General features: G+C 34.7%; 1 protein-coding gene across 1 annotated transcript in view; it reads right to left on the reverse strand.

The window, feature by feature from the left end:
- Positions 1 to 1,136: 1,136 nt before the first annotated feature.
- Positions 1,137 to 19,096, reverse strand: part of LOC110096723 (histone-lysine N-methyltransferase TRX1) — a 38,085-nt gene continuing 20,125 nt past the window's right edge. The window contains exons 20-25 of the mRNA XM_020822784.2: positions 18,368 to 18,429; positions 18,204 to 18,281; positions 12,704 to 12,799; positions 9,133 to 9,236; positions 8,913 to 9,047; positions 1,137 to 1,523 (exon numbers count right to left, since the gene is read on the reverse strand). Of these exons, the coding sequence (XP_020678443.1) occupies positions 8,915 to 9,047; positions 9,133 to 9,236; positions 12,704 to 12,799; positions 18,204 to 18,281; positions 18,368 to 18,429 (473 nt within the window). The 3' untranslated portion in view covers positions 1,137 to 1,523; positions 8,913 to 8,914. The remainder of the gene's footprint in view (positions 1,524 to 8,912; positions 9,048 to 9,132; positions 9,237 to 12,703; positions 12,800 to 18,203; positions 18,282 to 18,367; positions 18,430 to 19,096) is intronic.

Below are 19,096 nucleotides of genomic sequence, written 5' to 3' on the forward strand. Positions count from 1 at the left end.
AATACAAGCTTAAAATAATTTTATTTCTTCAATAGTTGAATTATATAATAGAACTTTTTTTTTTTTTTTTTTTGCAAAGAAGTGAAGATTGGCCGTGAACAATTAGAATGTTTATATGATACTCAATAATACAAAATTTTTGAATTTCCTTAAATAGGACGATGGCAATGTTTTATTTGGAAAGGGAATGCTCTTCATTTTATCACATTTAGTTTTTACAAATGGAGATGGGTTTTCCATGGGCTGAACATAAGGGGAGTGAATTTTAATGAAGCACATGTGAATCAAATAATGAGAAGGGTCAATCATGCGCACTTAGATCCTGATTGGAGCTTGTTATGATTAATTGGACAAAATAATTATATATTTTAGGAGTTGTCGAATGCAACGCCGCAATCCATTTCGCGAACGGATGTCGTTTGGGCAATGTCGAGTATCAATTTCCTTGATTTGCACGTCGTTGCTTTGGGATCCACAATGGTCTCCTCGCACATCTTTAATTGAACAAATTTATGGTCATTGTTGGGTATTGACTTTGTTCCGGATGCAACGATGAAGTCCATTTTGCAATCGGAAGTCATTTGGGAACCGCCGCACATCAATTTTGGGTGTTTGTCAACAATTTTGACCGATCTCGTCCGATTTGGGTACAAGAGGTTCCCTCTTGGACGAATTCAACATCCTAATTGCAACAACGCGGTCTGTTTGACAATCGGATGTCATTTGACCCTTCAAATAACCCATTGCGCCAACGCGCGCTTCACTTGATTAGCTGATCTTACACTTTTTTGTGCGTATTTTGATGTAGGGGTCAAACAAGATTTAGCTTTGGACTTGTTGGTAGAATTTTGATAATATAGAGCTCATACTTGACTCAATAGCAAATCAGACCAACCCAAATAAAGCCCCCAGCTTGCTCTCGATCACAGCCCAAGTAGAATGTAAGGGGCATCAGCTTTCACTTTTCAGTATGATGCAAGGTAAGCAGTGCGTGTGTTTTGATAGACAAAAGTTGATCTTCCTATTCAAAATAGAATGGCTGTCACGAGACTGAATTCTCTGTACATCTTAACCAGTCACAATTAGCATGAATATATAAAACAACTCAAGATCAGAAAACAATGCAACAGCCAATTAAATTTGCAACGCCCTCAGCAATATAATCGTAAGGGGAAAATTGTATTAGAAAATTTCTCAATTATTTACAAGAGCTTCTTTGGCATATTAATTAATAAAAAAAATTAAAATACAATATCTTCCTCTATGTATAGTTGGCAAGAAGCGTACATAACATAATTTCACAAAAATGGCATCTGTTGGACCAAAAAAAAATTTGGACAAGCAGTTCATGGAAGTTGAAATTTCTTCAAATCAATGGCAGTGTGGCAATCCTCTATAAATTATCCAGAAAAAAACTCAGTATTCCATTGCATGTAACCTGGGAAGCCATAAGAATATCATGTAGCAGATCTCCATTCACTTGTCCGCATTACATATACAAACGAATCAGTTTTCTCAAATTCCTGAAAAGAATATAAAATCAGTAGAGTAATAAGATAACACAGTAGCTACCAGGCACAAATTTAAAATTAAGAGGAATTTTGTAACAAGATGCTTACTGTTAGACAATAGTGCTATGGAAAAAGAATTTTCAAAAAATTCACAAGATTAATTTAGTTTGACTTAAATGAGTTGTTTGGTTGGATACATTAGCCGGGTATTGTATTCCATTTCCCTCTATTTCAATTTTTTAATGTTTAGTAACAAGCTAGGAAAGCCAACATATAAAATTTACTTAGTTTCTGTTATAACCACTTTATTGTCTCTGTATATACATGCACCTTGTAATTCAGCAGATGAAATAAGAAAACTTTTTTTCTTTCTGAAATTATATTTTGTTTGCAGTATCAGAGCCAGGTTGGGGGAGACAATCCAAAGTTTGGTAGAGATCATGGCACACCATGAAAGGTAAACAGCTAATGAACTCTCTTACACAAGAAGTAAGATTGCACTTTCCCAAATAACTATTATTGTGTGTTATCAAATTTTCACCGAAAATTTACAAATGCATATGTGATATATTGTTATTGATGCATTCCTAGGCAGTAAACACTTGGAACTCCATTTGAGGAGCTACCCTATTATAACTGGGCCTAACAGGACCGAGCCGGTCAAGTGAACCGGCCAATTACTGTAGCAGGAAATAAAACAGCAAACAGGGATGTCCCTGGGCGGACTGCATGTGTGCATGGAGGCTTCGAACTGGATTGATTCGCAGTACTGAGCGAATATTCATGTAAGGGAGTGAAAATTTGAGACTTAACTTATGTTTGCTCACTCCTATAGGGGGAAATCACATGAGAATCAAATGGATTCTTTTCATTTCTGTGCAAATTATTGCGCAATTTCTTTTAAGTAGGGAAGAATGTCTCCTTTAAAGGTTTGTTCAATGATTCTTTTCATTTATGTGCAAATTATCTAAATTTTCAGTTAAGTCTTCTGATAAGTAGAAATGGCTAAAAGAGAGGAATACGTCTATAGAAGACGATGATCAAATGAAAGCAGGTAAAATGTGTTATATTCAAATATATGTTCAAATGTACAAGTAGTGTTTGTGGATCTTCGGTGTTTGAGGAATGTTAGATTTTTACTGTTATGTGTAATTGTATAAAGTGTTTTAATTGTCTGACTGTCTATTCTTAACTTGTTAATTTGAGCCTTCAGGCCAATTTGTGACATACCCTTCGTATGTCATGTTTCATGCACTAGTAAGATTTATGGGAAATGTTGATCGTATAGAGCGATATACTGTCAAGTAAATCGATTGATACAAGTACTATTTATATTAGTAAAAAAAAATTAAGAAATTTTATTTCGTACACATCTTATATGTGCCATTCTGTTTATGTGAAGAGATCAAGAATGGCTTGATGTTTAGACCATTGAACAAATTCACCTAGAGTCATTAATTGTTGTGGGCTCCAAAAATTCGGCCCCGGTCTCCCCCGCTGCTTTTCTTTAGAGGGAGTTTTAACAGATTAAGTTCCAGGGTAAATTTTGAAAGGCAGATGGGTTTGTAGATAAGACACTACCCAGAGATTTCACCATCATTTTGCGAGGACTTTATGATCTGAATTCTCGTTTCCTATAGGCGTAGCCCCTATAGCTAATTACCCCTCCCAATAACGAGAGAGAACTTTCAATTAAGGCTAGTCGTCAATCAGATATGTAGAAATACATGTTATCTGGCATATAGTAGCAACTTGGGCTTATAATTTGGGAATTTGATATTTAAAATTTGAAATTGCACAATCTTGCACTTAAAGCGGATGGTGGGGAAAATGGATGGACCTGAACAAGATCTTATGGTTCCGTCGTCCCGGGTCATCGTGGTCCCTAGTCTACTTAGTCAGAAGAGGTAGTCGACCCAACCTGACAGAAAGATTCTTATTGGCAGTCATGGGTTGATTCGTCCATGGGTACCTTGTAGACCACTGGGGTGTTTGTCTAAAGGGACATATTTGAATCCACCTTAGCTAACAGAGGGCTTTGTGTCCTATCAATCATATCCTATTGATTCATGTCTCATGGATTTGATGTCACTATGGAATGTATTGGCTCTGACCATAATTGTTATCTCGTGGTGTCATTTGGCAGCAAAACCACTCGGTTCAGAGGGTCTCGGGTCATAACCATTTATCATGCGGTGTCATTTGGCGGCAAAACCGCCGGTTAAAGGATACGTACCACATCCCTACTCGCGGGAGATTATTTGAGAATAAATTCTAGTGATATTTTCAAGTAGACATTAGCTCTATGTGAGCTGAAGTAAATTTCAATTTGTTCACCCCTGCAAACTATTGCAAAGGATGGATGGATTTTGCTTTAAGTGATTTGATGGATCGTTTCAACTTTAAAGATTCTCGACTTAAGATGATTTTGAGATTTTGGATTTTGTGGGTATTTGGGAAGTATTTGAAATATTTGAAATTAACCCCTCCAGTTGAGATCTTTGTTCAACGCATCCATCATCAGAGTATTTGGGATCATTTCCATTTTTTGGATTGAACTTGTCGACTCCGCCAAATTGCCGGCAGAGGATTGGGTTCGTTGTTCGCTTTGTGGTTTTGTTAATGAATTTTCTTTGTTGGAGGCCTTAAAGACCTTATATGAACGTATAAAACAGATATTACAGTCAACCCCTTGATCGATCTTTTCGATAGGTCGAGCCATGTCGACTCTTATATACCCTCATAGTAGGATCGGGCTCGAACTTAGGTTTATTATTTGACCCACGCAGCATCCTTAGACGCCACGTATGTATCTATAACACGCTCGTCGAGACTCATGCGAGTTTGCGATTACACATGCCCTTCTGTGTACCTATGTGCATATATATTACAATGCATGTGCGGGGGCATTTCCATATATATTTGACAGGTCTTCTACAACAGCTTCTGGAAGCTCAAACATGTTGTAGTCATCTTGGTTGAACTGGGGTTTACTCACCCCATCTTGATTTGATCTGGCTTTCTCTTCCCATAACTCATAAGGGAATTAACAAACAGCTCTCTAATTATGCTATCATTATCATTTCCTATTGTTGGCTTATATAAAGAATCAATCCTTTCAACCTTGGATAATTGTGTCCTTATTGATGATCAATATTTCAAAATCAGTGACCACTGTCTTGAACTAGCAACTGCGACAATTGAAGGTGTATAAGATCATCCTGGAGAACCATGTGAGATATTCATTCTCAAAATAGTTTGTCATCCTTGAGATGATTGGAATAGTATGTGTATTTTATATTTGTAATTGTGAGTTTAGGCCACCAAGCTTTGCATTAATCTTTAACAGCACATTTGTCAAACATTGATCATTAACTTCGGTAGGCAAAACACAATGTATTGATGTTCACTTGAATGCATTCCGATATGTCACATCGTCGTTTTCATTGTATGTCAAATCCTTCTGGTTGCAACTAACATGTTGATTGTGGTATGGGTCTCCTGCAATGTCATTGAACTCTTATGCTTGCATGGGATTGATTTGTTTTCATATAGTTGAATCATTGTTGATGATAGAGATGTTATTGCTCTCCTTCATTCTTGCCTTTTGACAAAATCATCATGCGCGTGTTGTATTTGTTACAAATCCACCACCATTGCTTACAGGTAGATAAATGAGCTCATCTATAAACTAAGAATGAATGTTGAATGGGTTGCATTCATTGTTGATATCCTTTCCACACATCCATCAATCATCTTATCATATTCATTGTGTGTTGGCCTTCAGCATGCATAGGCAGCCATTGTGTTTGTCTATAGGTTCATTTTCATATTCATTGCATATTAAACTCAACGGTCTGTGATAGACTGATGCGCTTACTTGCTAATTGATTGATTTTAACCATAGAAGAATCGTTGCATTTGCATTTTCCCATATATCATTCATGAACCTCTCACTGTATACCTCTTGATATTACTCATGAATATTTTGTTAGGTGCGTTGTTGTTTGATAATATCGATGTAAATGCCATACACATATCCCTATTATTCATGTATGACTTGGATGTTCAAGTGTTTAGTTGTAATTGGGTTACATATCCTCCTTGCTCCTTGTTGATGATCACTTGATTTGTAATGCTCATTGGAAGATTCTTGTGCCTCCACTTGCAACTCAGATTGTACATTCTTGTTGATCAACAATGCTTGCTATGACATATGGATACTTGTTGTTAATCCAGTAATGCTCATTTGAATATTTTAGACCATTATTCAATACCTCGTATTTTTCATTTCACTATATGCATGACAAATTAAGTTATGATTTATTGCTTGACATGTTGAATTTAATCCTTATGATTCATTTATGTCAATTATAATTCATTTGAGCTTATTTGTTTCATCATTCAAATCAAGCTCTTGGTCCAAGCTTGAGTCCAAGATCAATCATAATTCTTCATGGTCCAAACAAATTCAAGTCTTGTGTAGTTCAACATTGATCCAAGTCCTTGTTCCTCTCATTTGAAGTTCAAATCAAATGCAAATTCAAGTCCCCTGTTGTCTTGTAAAGTTCAAGTCCGAGTTCAAATTGAGTTCATGTCCACTGCACTTAGTTCATTTGAGTTTGAGTTCCCTTACATATGGTTCAAGTTTAGTTCATTCAATTTTATTTATCATATTCAATTCAAATTCAAGTTCGAATCTTATTCAAATAAGGTCCTCTGTGTTCAATCAAGTTCAAACCAGGTCCTCAGTTTAGTGAAAATTTCGGCAGCCTCCCAACGTCTCCACCATTTAGGGGGATATTTCAAGAGTATGCTCCAGCCATGCTAGAGAAAAGCGTGCACAGGCAGTATCAGATTCATTGCATATTATCAAATAAAAATCCTTTGTTATGCGCACATAGCAGCCACTCATTCATCATACAACAACAACAATATTAAGCCTTTGTTCCCACTACATTGGTTTGACTACATCAATCCTTTTTCTCCATTGTGTCCTGTTAAAAGTCAAATTCGTCTCTACCTTTCTTAACATAAGTCAAATCTAATACCTCTACTTTTCTACAGGGTCATAAGAAGGCCGTCGTTTTATGTGAAGAAACCATCTAAGGTGACTCTCTCTAATCTGATCTTCCACTGGAGCTACTCCAACCTTTTCACGTAAATGCTCATTTAGTATCCTATCTCTAAGGACAAAGCCACTCGTCCACCTGAGCATCCTCATCTCTGCAACACTTAACTTAGTATTATGAGTCTCTTTTAATGGTCAACATTCAGCACCATAAAGCATTACAGGTCTCATCGACATCTTATAGAATTTTCCCTTAAGTTTGAGGGGGACTTTTCTATCACATAACAAGCCCAGTGCATTCCTCCATTTCAACCATCCAACCTGAATTCTACTGATAATACCCCATCTATTTCACTATCGCTCTGAATAATAGATCCAAAATATCTAAAACGTGAACTCTTATTAATGACTTGATCGTCCTAAGTCACAATCCCCTCACTAGGTCTATTAATACTAAAATTACACTTAACATATTCAGTTTTAGATCTACTCAAGTGAAAACCTTTAGACTCTAAGGTTGACCTCTATAATTCAAGTTTACCTTCAACTCCCTCTATAGTCTTATCAACAAGAAAAATATCATTAGCAAAAAGCATACACCAAGGTACATCCTCTTGCAAATGTCTAGTGAGAACATCATGACTAAAGCAAAAAGATATGGGCTTAAGGCTGATCCTTGATGTAATCCAACCGAAATAGGAAATACTTCTTCAAACCACCTTGTGTTTGAACACAAGTAATAGCTCCAGCATACATATCTTTAATGATTTGAATATAAGCATTATTAACTCCTTTCTTTTCAAGAACCTCCATAGCACTTCTCTTGAAACTTTATCATATGCTTTCTCTAAATCAATAAATATAATAGGTTGATTCTCCTTATTCTCTCTATATTTCTCCATCAAACCTTTCAATAAATATATGGCTTCCATAGTAGACCCACCCGGCATGAATCCAAATTGATTTTGAGAAACATTAGTATCACGCCGCAACCTACGCTCAATTGACAAACAAAATATAAATACTAAATATTTTTAACCACTAGAATTTCTCTCTTTTTCCTTCTCCCTTTCAGTTATTTCTTGAATTTTCTTTTGGTTCATCCAGAAAAACTCAGAACTCATAAAAAAGAAGAAAATATTAACATACAAAATACTATATGACATAATATAATAAAATATTAAATACCAATATCACCATGTCTATTTAAGCTTCAAAAACTGAGCTTGATGCTTTTGTAGCCTTCATCTCCTCGCAATAACATCAATTATCTCGCCAGTTATATGTTTAAAAAAAAAAGACATGAAAGCCAATAACCTTTAATGTTGAACCATTTCGTCGCCAATTGACCCCTATGCCTGTCATCAATTTATTGTGAAGGCCTCTATCTTGTAGCTGCCACATCAAGTTCCTCAATGCATATTGTCGATCACCCCAAAAAAAAAACTTTTTACACACCAACAACTAAAGCTAAACACCAACCTCTGATCATATTCCATAGGCCAGGCGACCACCTCTCAACCCTCCATATTCAAAGCTAATTGAATGAAGGATAAGATTGAGAGATGCACTTCAAAATCATGCAATTATCTCTTCTTATAAAGCTTAGAAGGCAGGTATATTGACAAATAAGATAATAATACTATGGGTACAATTCTATACATATGGCTACAATTCTATGACTTTTAAAAGGTTAGGGAGAGCTTTTAGGTTCTTTGACTTTGCAAACAATGTTGATGAGAAATTTATCTCTAGAACTGAACACCCTGGGGCTCAATTTGATTCAAAATGATCGTCATATGAATAATGAACACATTTAGAGGGTTGCCACATTGTGTAGGACACTTGCTCTAAGGAAATCAAGTTGAGCAAGTCATTTTGTGAGTTTCTCTTTTGTTGTAAATATTTCCTAATTTACTGGATAACACAATGCTCAGCCACTTCATAGAACCTCTTGAACAAATATTGGGCATATATTAAACACAAATTATGCCCCTTCAATTATGAAAATTATAACAACATTGACAAAATGAGAACAATGACGTAGAGTCTATTGGAATTATGAAAACGTGACCTTTTTTTATATGCACTTCATGTATTTTAAATGTCGAGTCATGGTGGTGAAGCATATACTCCTATCTCTAAGGAAGTTTTAAGAAGATATCAGAAAAATAAATCTACCTAAATCAACAATATGTAGAAAGTGCTAATTTGTATAAATGACGCAGGGAGGAAGTTTTCTAGAATTAACAAACACTTAGGCAAGCAATCTTAATTCAATATATATTAAACTAGTTATAATAGAAAAATCATGGGAATGTCTGCTTTACTTTCATTCACCATCCCAATTTATTAGATCTGATCTAGGAGCCTCAATCTTTACTAATCGCTCTTCAATATCATTAACAATGCCACGACACCTTGGGAAGCCACAATAGCATGCCAATTCATCCTTTGAAAAGAACCTAATTCAAAGACAAAAATGAATATAATAGTTTAGCACTATGAAGGAGAACAAGAAAATTAAAGATTGAACGAAGCTTTCCTTACCTATAATCGTATGCCAGCTCCTCCCATTGGCTAATGTCTCGTTTTGCAAATATGATAATATGTTCATCGCCATTAACACTGATCACCCTTGAATAACAATTTGGCTGACAAATTATATTCCAAATAAGTAACAAAATATAGCAAAATATAAATAAATTGGCAAAGAAGAAAACAGCATTTGAGTCAATATACCAGTTACCAAAAATAATAGTTACAATAGTCAGAAAAACTTTGTGGTGTAAGAATCATATTCATATTACTCAATTAAATGACTTTCAAAGGTTTTGATAAAAGTCAAACATGGTTCACAACCATATAAAAAAAAATTCCGGTAACTATATTGTCGTTTGTATGGCAATGGTACATTAATACTTTTACCACAGATGTAACACCCTAGTTTTAGTGTACGGGACTTCAAAAGACGAGAACTTTATTTTTTCATCCAAGCCAAGACACCAAGTTGCAGCTTGCCACCTTCCTTTACTGATGTAGCATTTTTTTCCTTTATTCTCAATGTTTAGTGCATGTCAAAATGCGAATGAGATCATTTACCACTCACAAAGGAACGTGAAGCTTTAATGTTTTATGCTTCGTATATAATAAATATATATAATAAGTCCCAGTTATTTGATATCTCTAAAAATAATAAAATTAGTCTATATGCTCACATTAAGACTTCTCTAGCTCTGTCATTAATCGTATAATCTATATTCGCCATGGTCCCTCCATCGTTGCATGTTTTATCTCATGTTTATCTGATTTTTAACTAGAAAATTATTGAAGCACCTAAAGCAAAATATGAATGCTGGAAGAGCAACCATAGAGATTTTAGCACAGTTTTTAGGTGAATGACATTTCTTACATGATCTATATTTTTTCTTCGAAAAGAAAAGCTTAGAGATTTGTTTCAAAGAAGCACCACTCAAGTTCACAACTCATTTTAACTCGTAGAGATGGCCTGGTTAAGGTTTGGGACTAGCTGGAGATGAGTTCATTACTTCAAGTTGAATCGAATAAAATCCTGACCCAACTCTCTCACATATTTCTAACAGCAACCCAAACCCAAAAAAAAACATAAAAGTAAATGTAATTTGTGTTCATATGGATCCCAGTGAGAGTTGAACATGGAAGCCCCATATCTATCTATATAAATAAATACGAAGCAGGGAGAGAGAGAGAGAGACAACCTTATCCATCACGCCAACTAACCGACTTTCAAACAATACTAATCAGAAAATAAGTTTTTCACACCGCTCCCTCTCACATGTGCATATGTTTTAACTTTTCTTTAAATTACTAGCTCAAATTTAAGCTTTAGGTCTATCTATGTATGGTTTATATGTATACTTAAAGTAGTATACTTGAAGCGGACTTTCTATGTATGTACTTGCTTGAAGTAGTGGATAAGATGTGGAAGATTAAAGATTCACTTGATTAATAGCTTGTTCATGGAAACTTCAGCTATGTGACATTGCTATTTAACTCCAAAAATAACGCCTCGGCCTCTGCTGAGAGAGTTAGGATATATGCAGGTCAAGTTTCAAAAGACAGATTAAACTAAGAGTGTAAGAAAGTCAAGCTGACTCGTGAGTCAACTCAAACTTACCTCGATAAATGGATCATGAGTGTTTGGTGGTACTTCTTTTATAATTTATAATTATATTTTCATTTTTTTAATGTTATTAAGTCCATAAAATTCAGCCTTTCAATATAAATTCATTTATTGCAAATTTCAACAACCTCCATACGTCTCTCCTGAAGTCTTCCCACCACACTTAGAAATCGTGTATGATCAATGTCATACGATACAACGGCCGAGAGGTCTACCTATCCCATCACACATAAAAAACACGCATAGCTATCGCTTGTAATTTTGCAATGTTTTCCGGTCACATCAAGAAAGATGCAAAGATATTTATATTTGAATTTTTCTTGTCATAAAAAAAGGTGCAAACGAGGCTTACCCATTGTGCTGCACACGTCACCTGAGTCTCATATACCGCACTAAAAAAGGTGCGCACAATTCACTAGTCGATTCACTTGAGATTTTGAAGGTTTTAAGAATTTGTAAATTTATATAAATGTGCACAATAAACAAAGTCAATGATGATAAGGTAAGCACACATTTTTATTTTCTCTTTTTTTCCTCTTGTTTCTTTTTTTCAATTCTCTTTTTAGAGAGAAAAAGGAGAAACTTAGAAGAAGAAGAAGAAAGAATAAGAAAGAGAGAGCATGAAGGAGAGAGTGGGAGAAAAAGAAATACTTAGAAAGGGAGAGAGAAAGAGAAGGTTAGAGACAGTGAAAGAGAGAGGAAGGGAGAGGAGATAGAGAGTGGGAGAGAGAGAGAGTTAGCAAGTGAGGGTAAGAAAGGGAAAAAAGATTTTGGCAATGCAATTTAGAATTTAAAGCGGTTAATTCAAATAAGATTTATATATAAAAAAATATTATGAAATAATAACAATTAGTAAAATTACATCTACTCATAAAATCAAAATAAAGTTGCAGAGAAGCAAGGACATCATATCCGTTAACATGAAAAATACAATTAAATAAAACTTATTTATTCTTGGTGACTCAAGCATAGCCTGAACACAAGTTAATTGGGGTCGTTGGCTCATTGCCTGCAAGTGGATTAATGCCTTAGTATATTTGCCTATGGGAAATGAAATAAATTTTGCTTGGTAAAAAAAAACTTACGCGCACTTCTTACAAGTTAGTTGTGATTGTATACCTTGATGCATCATTTTGAATTCTTTCCTCAATTGTTCCATGAACGTTATGGTCTTTATCATTGATGTGTGCTTAGCTCAGATAAACACGACTCCCTAATAAGTTCATTAACCAAGCTTATCAAACTGCAAGCTTAAGAGCGCATATATTAAATGAACTTAAGTTCGAGCTTGATGTGGCTCGAGAGATGATTCAATCGGAAACCCTAAATATCAATTTTTCTCCCTGCTTACTTAAACTAGCTCATAAGAGCCACCAATGTCAGTGTCTCACAAACCCCTTTTCATCTTTAAAAATCACGACTTCCTTGATGCCTTCTCCTACGAGTTCCAACAGTGACTTTCTTGCCACTGGTCTCACCATTGCATTCTCCAATGAACTCATGCAGTGAATTCTATATCGCTTCTCCAACGAGCTCCCGCCGGGACTCCCATCGTTGCTTGTATCAACGAGCTCCCATCATGACTTCCCCCAATGATGTCAATAATAAAATTATAAGAATAGATTTCTACCCCTTCGAAAGGCAAAAAAAAAGTTCATACCTATAACAAAACTTCAAAAATGGTAACGTCCAAGAGCATGAAGCGTTTCCTGTAAATTACTCTTATAAACCAAAAGCTCCTCTCTAACATAAATAATCAGTGTAGCAACATAAATAATTGCTGCAAGAGTGCAAACACAAGTCACCAATATAATAGTCACCTTACCAATGAGCCTGTCACTTCGAAGTTAAACAGATTAAAATAGTACACTATAAAGAGCTAAGATACTTTTAAACAAGATGATCAAGATAATGATGAAAGAACAAAAAGTAAAGCAGACCCTTCATGCTGATTCTTACTTCACAAGAGTGGTTAATTAGATGAGCAATGCTTCCCGCTTTAGTGGCATCAATGACTCGCTCATTATCAATGCGAAACATGTATGTCCCTGCACCCTACAAAAGTAAAATTTCAAGTATCAGTACTATACAGCTTACAACCATTCCATCATGCATAATCCATATGGGGGGTGTACCCAACAGATGAGGCGTCCCGCCAATATGAGCCTATCCTTAAATTTGTAAATAGATTATTTATATGGCTCCATCTTGAGACCTTCAATTACAGAGGTTACCTAACCATTAAAATGCAAAAATACCAAACTCCTTCTAAAAGGTTTAATCCACTGACTATTTCAACTAAAAACTGGGATTTAGATATTGAACCCATGTATTTAATATGACTGTAGATAGAATGATCGGATAGAAACAATAAACCACAAAAAAAATCCAACTAATTTGAAAATTTGTAGCAATTAGCCACCAAGTGCGCCATATCTCACATAAATATATTCTAAAAACCCATTTTTCACCTTTGCCAGTACATCTTTCAACGAATTAATTAATGGAATCTTCATGAGGAGAAAAATTAAAGTATTAGTGCAATAGATCAATCAAGAAAGAGGTAATGGTCCTAAGAAATCATCAATAAAGTTTCAAGATTGTGTGTTTCTTCAAACAGTTCAAAAGCTTAATTAGAACTCTAGTAAACGAGGAAGTGACTAAAACTAGATGAGGGACAGGTCACAGGTGCACTGCATAAACACTATTCTTAAGACAAATATCAAATATTCAACCATGTCATGGCAGCTTAATCTTACATCAGAGAGAAAAGAACATTTCATACACTACTGGGAATAATAGCATTTAATATTATTCCAAACCAATCATGCAACTACTGACAGAAACATGTAATAGATCCAATTGCAGTCAAATTGATGAAACTCAAGATGAAGGGCAATATCTGCAACTAGCAGATTCCAAAACTGTCATAGCTAACTTAATTTTAGAGGATAACAGTGGTCTACAATTTTTTTATAATTACCATAGTAAATATATTTCACATTGGATGCTATAATGAACTTTTAAATCATAGATAAATATTACAATTAGAACAGAAAAATGGTATTATATCAAAATTTCTTTAGACGGGATGTATTTGATGATACTATAGTCTTATTACAATTAGTTAAAAGCTAGTCTTATTATTTAGAAAACTCTAAATGGGTGGGAATTGGCAAATCACCTTTCCTTTAAGATCAAGTTTTAGAAACATGGTTCAACGTTATTTAGATTATTATTACCAAGACAACAATAATATCTATAAAATATAACTCATTTGATTTAATGTTAATTTGCTTAAAGAATTAAATGTTATTTAGATCATTCATAATGATGATCAAGGTTTAAAATTGCGCAATCGGGTATTAAGGCGTTTTTTTGTTCATGAGGTGGGGCATAAGCCTCAAGGCGTTTTGAGGCGTAAGTCTCAAAATAAAAAAATTGCATTACAACAAAATAAAGGTTAAAAGTAATTTTTTATATAATAACCAAATAATATGTCAGGATGATGACATTAACTTTCCATTGAACTATGGAGTGAAAAATTGACATACATATAAAACAAAAAAGTGAACAATATATAAAGTGACAAATGATAAATTATGTGAAATAGAATTAAAATTTAAATATTACAAGAGCAAAATAATATTAAATGCAAAAAATTGCATAAAAGTATCATATAACATCAAGTTTAACTCCAAATTCATTCTTTCTCAATTCCCTACTTATCCATATTTAATTCATAAAGAAATCTTAAATAGTTGACAAAAACTTAGAAAATATATGTATTGTCATCACTGAGGGGATCTTTATTTAAGTCGTCATTATAACAAATTGATCTCTCTCATGCCTCATACTGTGAAGTCTAATGACTCCAAATCTGCTTCTTCATCCACTGCAGACATCTTTCTCTTTCATAAATATTTTTTATTAACATACAGATCAGATAATACTCAAAACATTTTAGTAGAGGTGGTGTTGGTATCTAGCTTTCAAGTGATTCCTTATGATGGCTAAGATGATGGTAGTTGTGGCAAAAATGGTGGGCTGGAGATCAAGACAAATCGAGCTGAAGTTTTTGCGGTTCTGGGGTGCATGAATGCGAGATTTGTTTGAGGCTTTTGCATAGAATTTAGATAAGTTTTAATGAAAAAACATAAATAGGGTGACATGTAAGCCTCACGCTAGGGAGACGAGGCGCGCCTCAAGGCAAGACTCAGCCAAGTTGAGTCGTAAGCCTTATAGAAAAAAATTGAGTAAGCCTCTAGACATTTTTCATTGGAATTGCGCTGAGGTGTGCCTCAAGGCGAGCCTCATTTTGCACATTTTAAACAATGATGGCTATCACCTTTTTTACCTCTTTTTTTCTCTTTGGCCGTTAAGATTAAGTTATCAAGATAGCATCTAATTTGGTTTGCATCTAAATTTCCCCAATCTTGTCTCAATGTGAAAGACAAAAATAAACTAAATCCTTTTTTAGCATGAGATAATAAAAAATAGCATTACATCAAAGAAAACACCAAACCAAACAATCCCACAATATCTATTGGTGGTTGATGATCCTAGCTTGAAGGAGAGAAAATTGGATGTGTAGGGAGATCAAAGATCCTAAAAAAATATTATCATGCCAAAATTTTCAAAAATGAAATCCTTATAGTTCACCAAAAAAATACTAAACCTCTCTGTAAAATTAGGAGTTCATTCTTTTAATGTGATATATTTCATTTAATCATATTTCTCCAATGTTCAAAATAAACTAGGATTTATTTAAACATGAGGTCTAAACATTCTAGGGGCAAATATTACTCTCGACAAGGTGGGGGGCGGGGATGATTGGACGAATGGAGATAGACTTGATCAGTACTCAAATTTAGGCCATATCCAAAATACCAAGGATCTAGTCTATCAATATTAGAGAGTCATAAGCTATCAAGTCCAAGGAATCTAATTAGCAACTATTGGTTGCCTCCTATTGAGTATCCCAAACAAACTAGTGTGAATGCATGTGAATTTTGGTTTTGATTGGTGAGTTTATTAGCATAGGAGCTAGTTAGACTGTAGATAGATTTTGAGGTTGACAACAATTGGAACACCAGAAATTAAATATGATGAGGCTTACCAATATATTTGCTAGTTACCTTGAAGATCAAAGCTTATAACATTTGCGTTGGCATTCTTGGATAAGGGACTTAAGACTCAGATATCAAAATTGGCTCAAAATATGGCTCATACAACCTTGCCCTATAAATAAAGCAGCTCAAAGACTAAGGTTTAATACTTTAATTTATTCAATGAGCCTGATAGTTTTGTTTCCATCTGATGAATTACTATGAAATGGGGACTAAAATCTTTTGTAATGCTCGAAAGTTGAGCAATCATTTTAAATTTGGATAGAAGTATCAAAATTGATAACTGTATATGTTAAAATGACAATGCGTTGAGACCTATTACAAGGTTTAAGAACAATCCAACGCAGGTGTTTGTCTTAAATCTATGGTGGCTTTTAAATGTGCGAAAATCGTCCAAAAAATGGTAACTCACTAAAACATTTATCCCACTATGTGGGGTTAGCTACTTGAATTATTTTTCTCCATTATAGCCAAATTCTCATTTAAATCTAATAAAAAATGTTATTTCAAATACTTTCTAAATAAGTCTTTTTAGGTATAATTCTACTTTTCTTAACATGGGAGGATCTAATACATCTACTCTCCTAATCGGGTCATCGTAAGGCTGACATTTTATGCGACCGAGCCAACTAAGGCGCTCTCTCTAATTTAGCCACCAATGGAGCTACTCCAACCTTTTTAGCGTTTAGGCACGTTTTGATTCTATCACTAAGTGTAAAACCATTCATTCACTTGAGCATTCTCATCTCTACAACACTTAACTTGATTTTGTGCTCTTCTTTTAATGGCCAATATTGTGAGTCATAAAAATTGCAGGTCTCACCACCATCTTATAAAATTTTCACTTAAGTTAAAGGCGTACTTTTTTATAACAGAACAAGCCTAATGCATTCTCTCACTTCAACCATTCATTTTGAACTCTACTAATAATATCACCATCTATTTCACCATCTCACATTGAACAACAAACCTAAAGTATTTAAAAAGTGCACTCTTTTTAATGACTTGATCACTCAATGTCAAAATCCCATCACTCATCTATTAGTATTAAAATTACACTCCATGTTTAGGTTTTAAATCTACTGAAACAAAAACCTTCAAACTCTTAGGTTGACCACCATAATTCAAGTTTTCCTTTAACTCCCTCTCCATTCTTATTAACAAAAAGAATATCATCAGCCAAAAGCATACACCAAGGTACATTCCCTTCCAAATGTCTAGAAAGAACATCCATGACTAAAGCAAAAAGACATGGGCTTAAAACTGATTCTTCATGTAATCCAACAGAAATAGGAAAATGCTTGGTCAAACAACTTATACTCAAGTAATAGCTCCTGCATACATAACCTTAACAACTTGAATATAAGAATTATTAACTCTTTTCTTTCCTAGAACTCTCCAAAGAAATTCTATTAGAATTTTATCATATGCTTTCTCGAAATCAATAAATATCATATAAGGATCCTCATTTTTCCATCAAAACTCTCAACAAATATATAGCTTCAATAGTAGACCTACCCGACATGAATCCAAACTTATTTGAGAAACATTAGCATCACATAATAACCTATGCTCAATTACTCTCTCCCTTAATCTCAATGTATGACATACCAACTTAATTCTTCTATAAGTCGCACTCTTGTGCATCACCTTTATTCTTATAAATAGGAACCAACATACTACTTCACTCACGTAGCATCTTTTTAAATGCTTAAATTATTTTAAACATTAAAAAAAATCGTTTGCATCCACTAAATGTAAATGCATGAACTGATCATGAACAAGTATTTAAGTAGATCATATGGCTTGGTTTAAAAATTAAAATAAGGTGCTATTCATTTTGTAGTACACCATTGATCCATTTATTTGCAGAAAACCACTATCCCAACAGCATCATATCCATGTCAAGTCATTTACCACTCATAGGAGCAAATACAAGAGTTTGATGAGGAAGAGAGCTGTTCCGATATAAAATCTAGTGAAATGCACGAGAAGATACTACTTAAAAGAGCAAGGACTTTCTGGGAGGATTCTCTTGATCTAAAATACCTCCACACGTGACAAGTAAGAAATAGCTTGAAACTCAACGAACTAATTTGTTACTTATTAATGGTAAATATCTCCATGAGAAAAAGAAGTATCAAGCTCATTTGTCAGAGGTATAGTAAGAAGAAACTAAGAGGCATACTACTTGACAAAATGCAGCAGGAAAGATTATAAAGAAAAAAAAAACAAAAGAAAACTTGCCAACCCGACTATCGCTGACATCCAATGGGAAAAGTTCATAAAGAAATGAATAGCGCGTCCAATGGAAAAAAATATCCGCTTACCACTAGTGAATTGTATATGCAATGTTCCCTTATATCCGCAATTGATGGTCGGACAAGTTCACCAGAATATTCAATGACCTGCGACAAAATCTGTGAGTGCAAAAATAAAAAAATAAAATAATCAAGTATCAAAATAGATCACAAATATGCTTTCTCGGGTATACCATATCTCCAGCCCTGTGTGGAAGCTTAGCAAAAACGCCAAATCCATGGATTCTTGATTTCCCTAGTAATATCAAATCGGAGTTAGAATGCATAAAAGGCAATTTGCTAGCAAAATAAAAGAACTATCATAAACAATATCCTAAGAAACTAAATAATAACATCAAGATCCAACCAGCAATAAAGATTTAAACATATATATGATGCGGACATCCGATCATGAAGATTTTCAAAGGAGGAGACGATGATCGACGGCCGAAATCATTCCACCTTATCTTAATTTGTTATTTGTAATTTTATTTTTATTATGAATTTTTCATTTTACTCTTACTTAAGATGGTCGTCCTATGTAAGCCCTAGGGGCATATGTGTCTTGTTTTAATTTCTTAGGCCTATATATAGAGGCCCTTGCTTATGTAATGTAATGATGGATTATTAATAAAATTTTGTTTGCACTTGTGTTTTTTGGAGAGAACTTGGGTGAGATTCCTATGGGAGGGAAACAGAGTTCCCACCAGCCGCAGGATGGGTCCGGGCTCGTGGCTTGAAGTCCCTTGGAGAAGGGCAATGTATTACCCGTCAGCTGCAGGATGTGTCCGGGCTCACGGTTGTATCTTTCTTTCCCTAAATCCTTTTCCCCTCCTCCCTTGACCGCCGGCCAAAATCCCCCACTTGCACCGGCCGATTCTCCCACAAACCACTCTATAGCCACAAGCATCATCCAATTTATC

The sequence above is a fragment of the Dendrobium catenatum genome, unplaced genomic scaffold (genome assembly GCF_001605985.2).
Source record: "Dendrobium catenatum unplaced genomic scaffold, ASM160598v2 fragScaff_scaffold_631, whole genome shotgun sequence".
NCBI classification, from domain to species: domain Eukaryota; kingdom Viridiplantae; phylum Streptophyta; class Magnoliopsida; order Asparagales; family Orchidaceae; genus Dendrobium; species Dendrobium catenatum.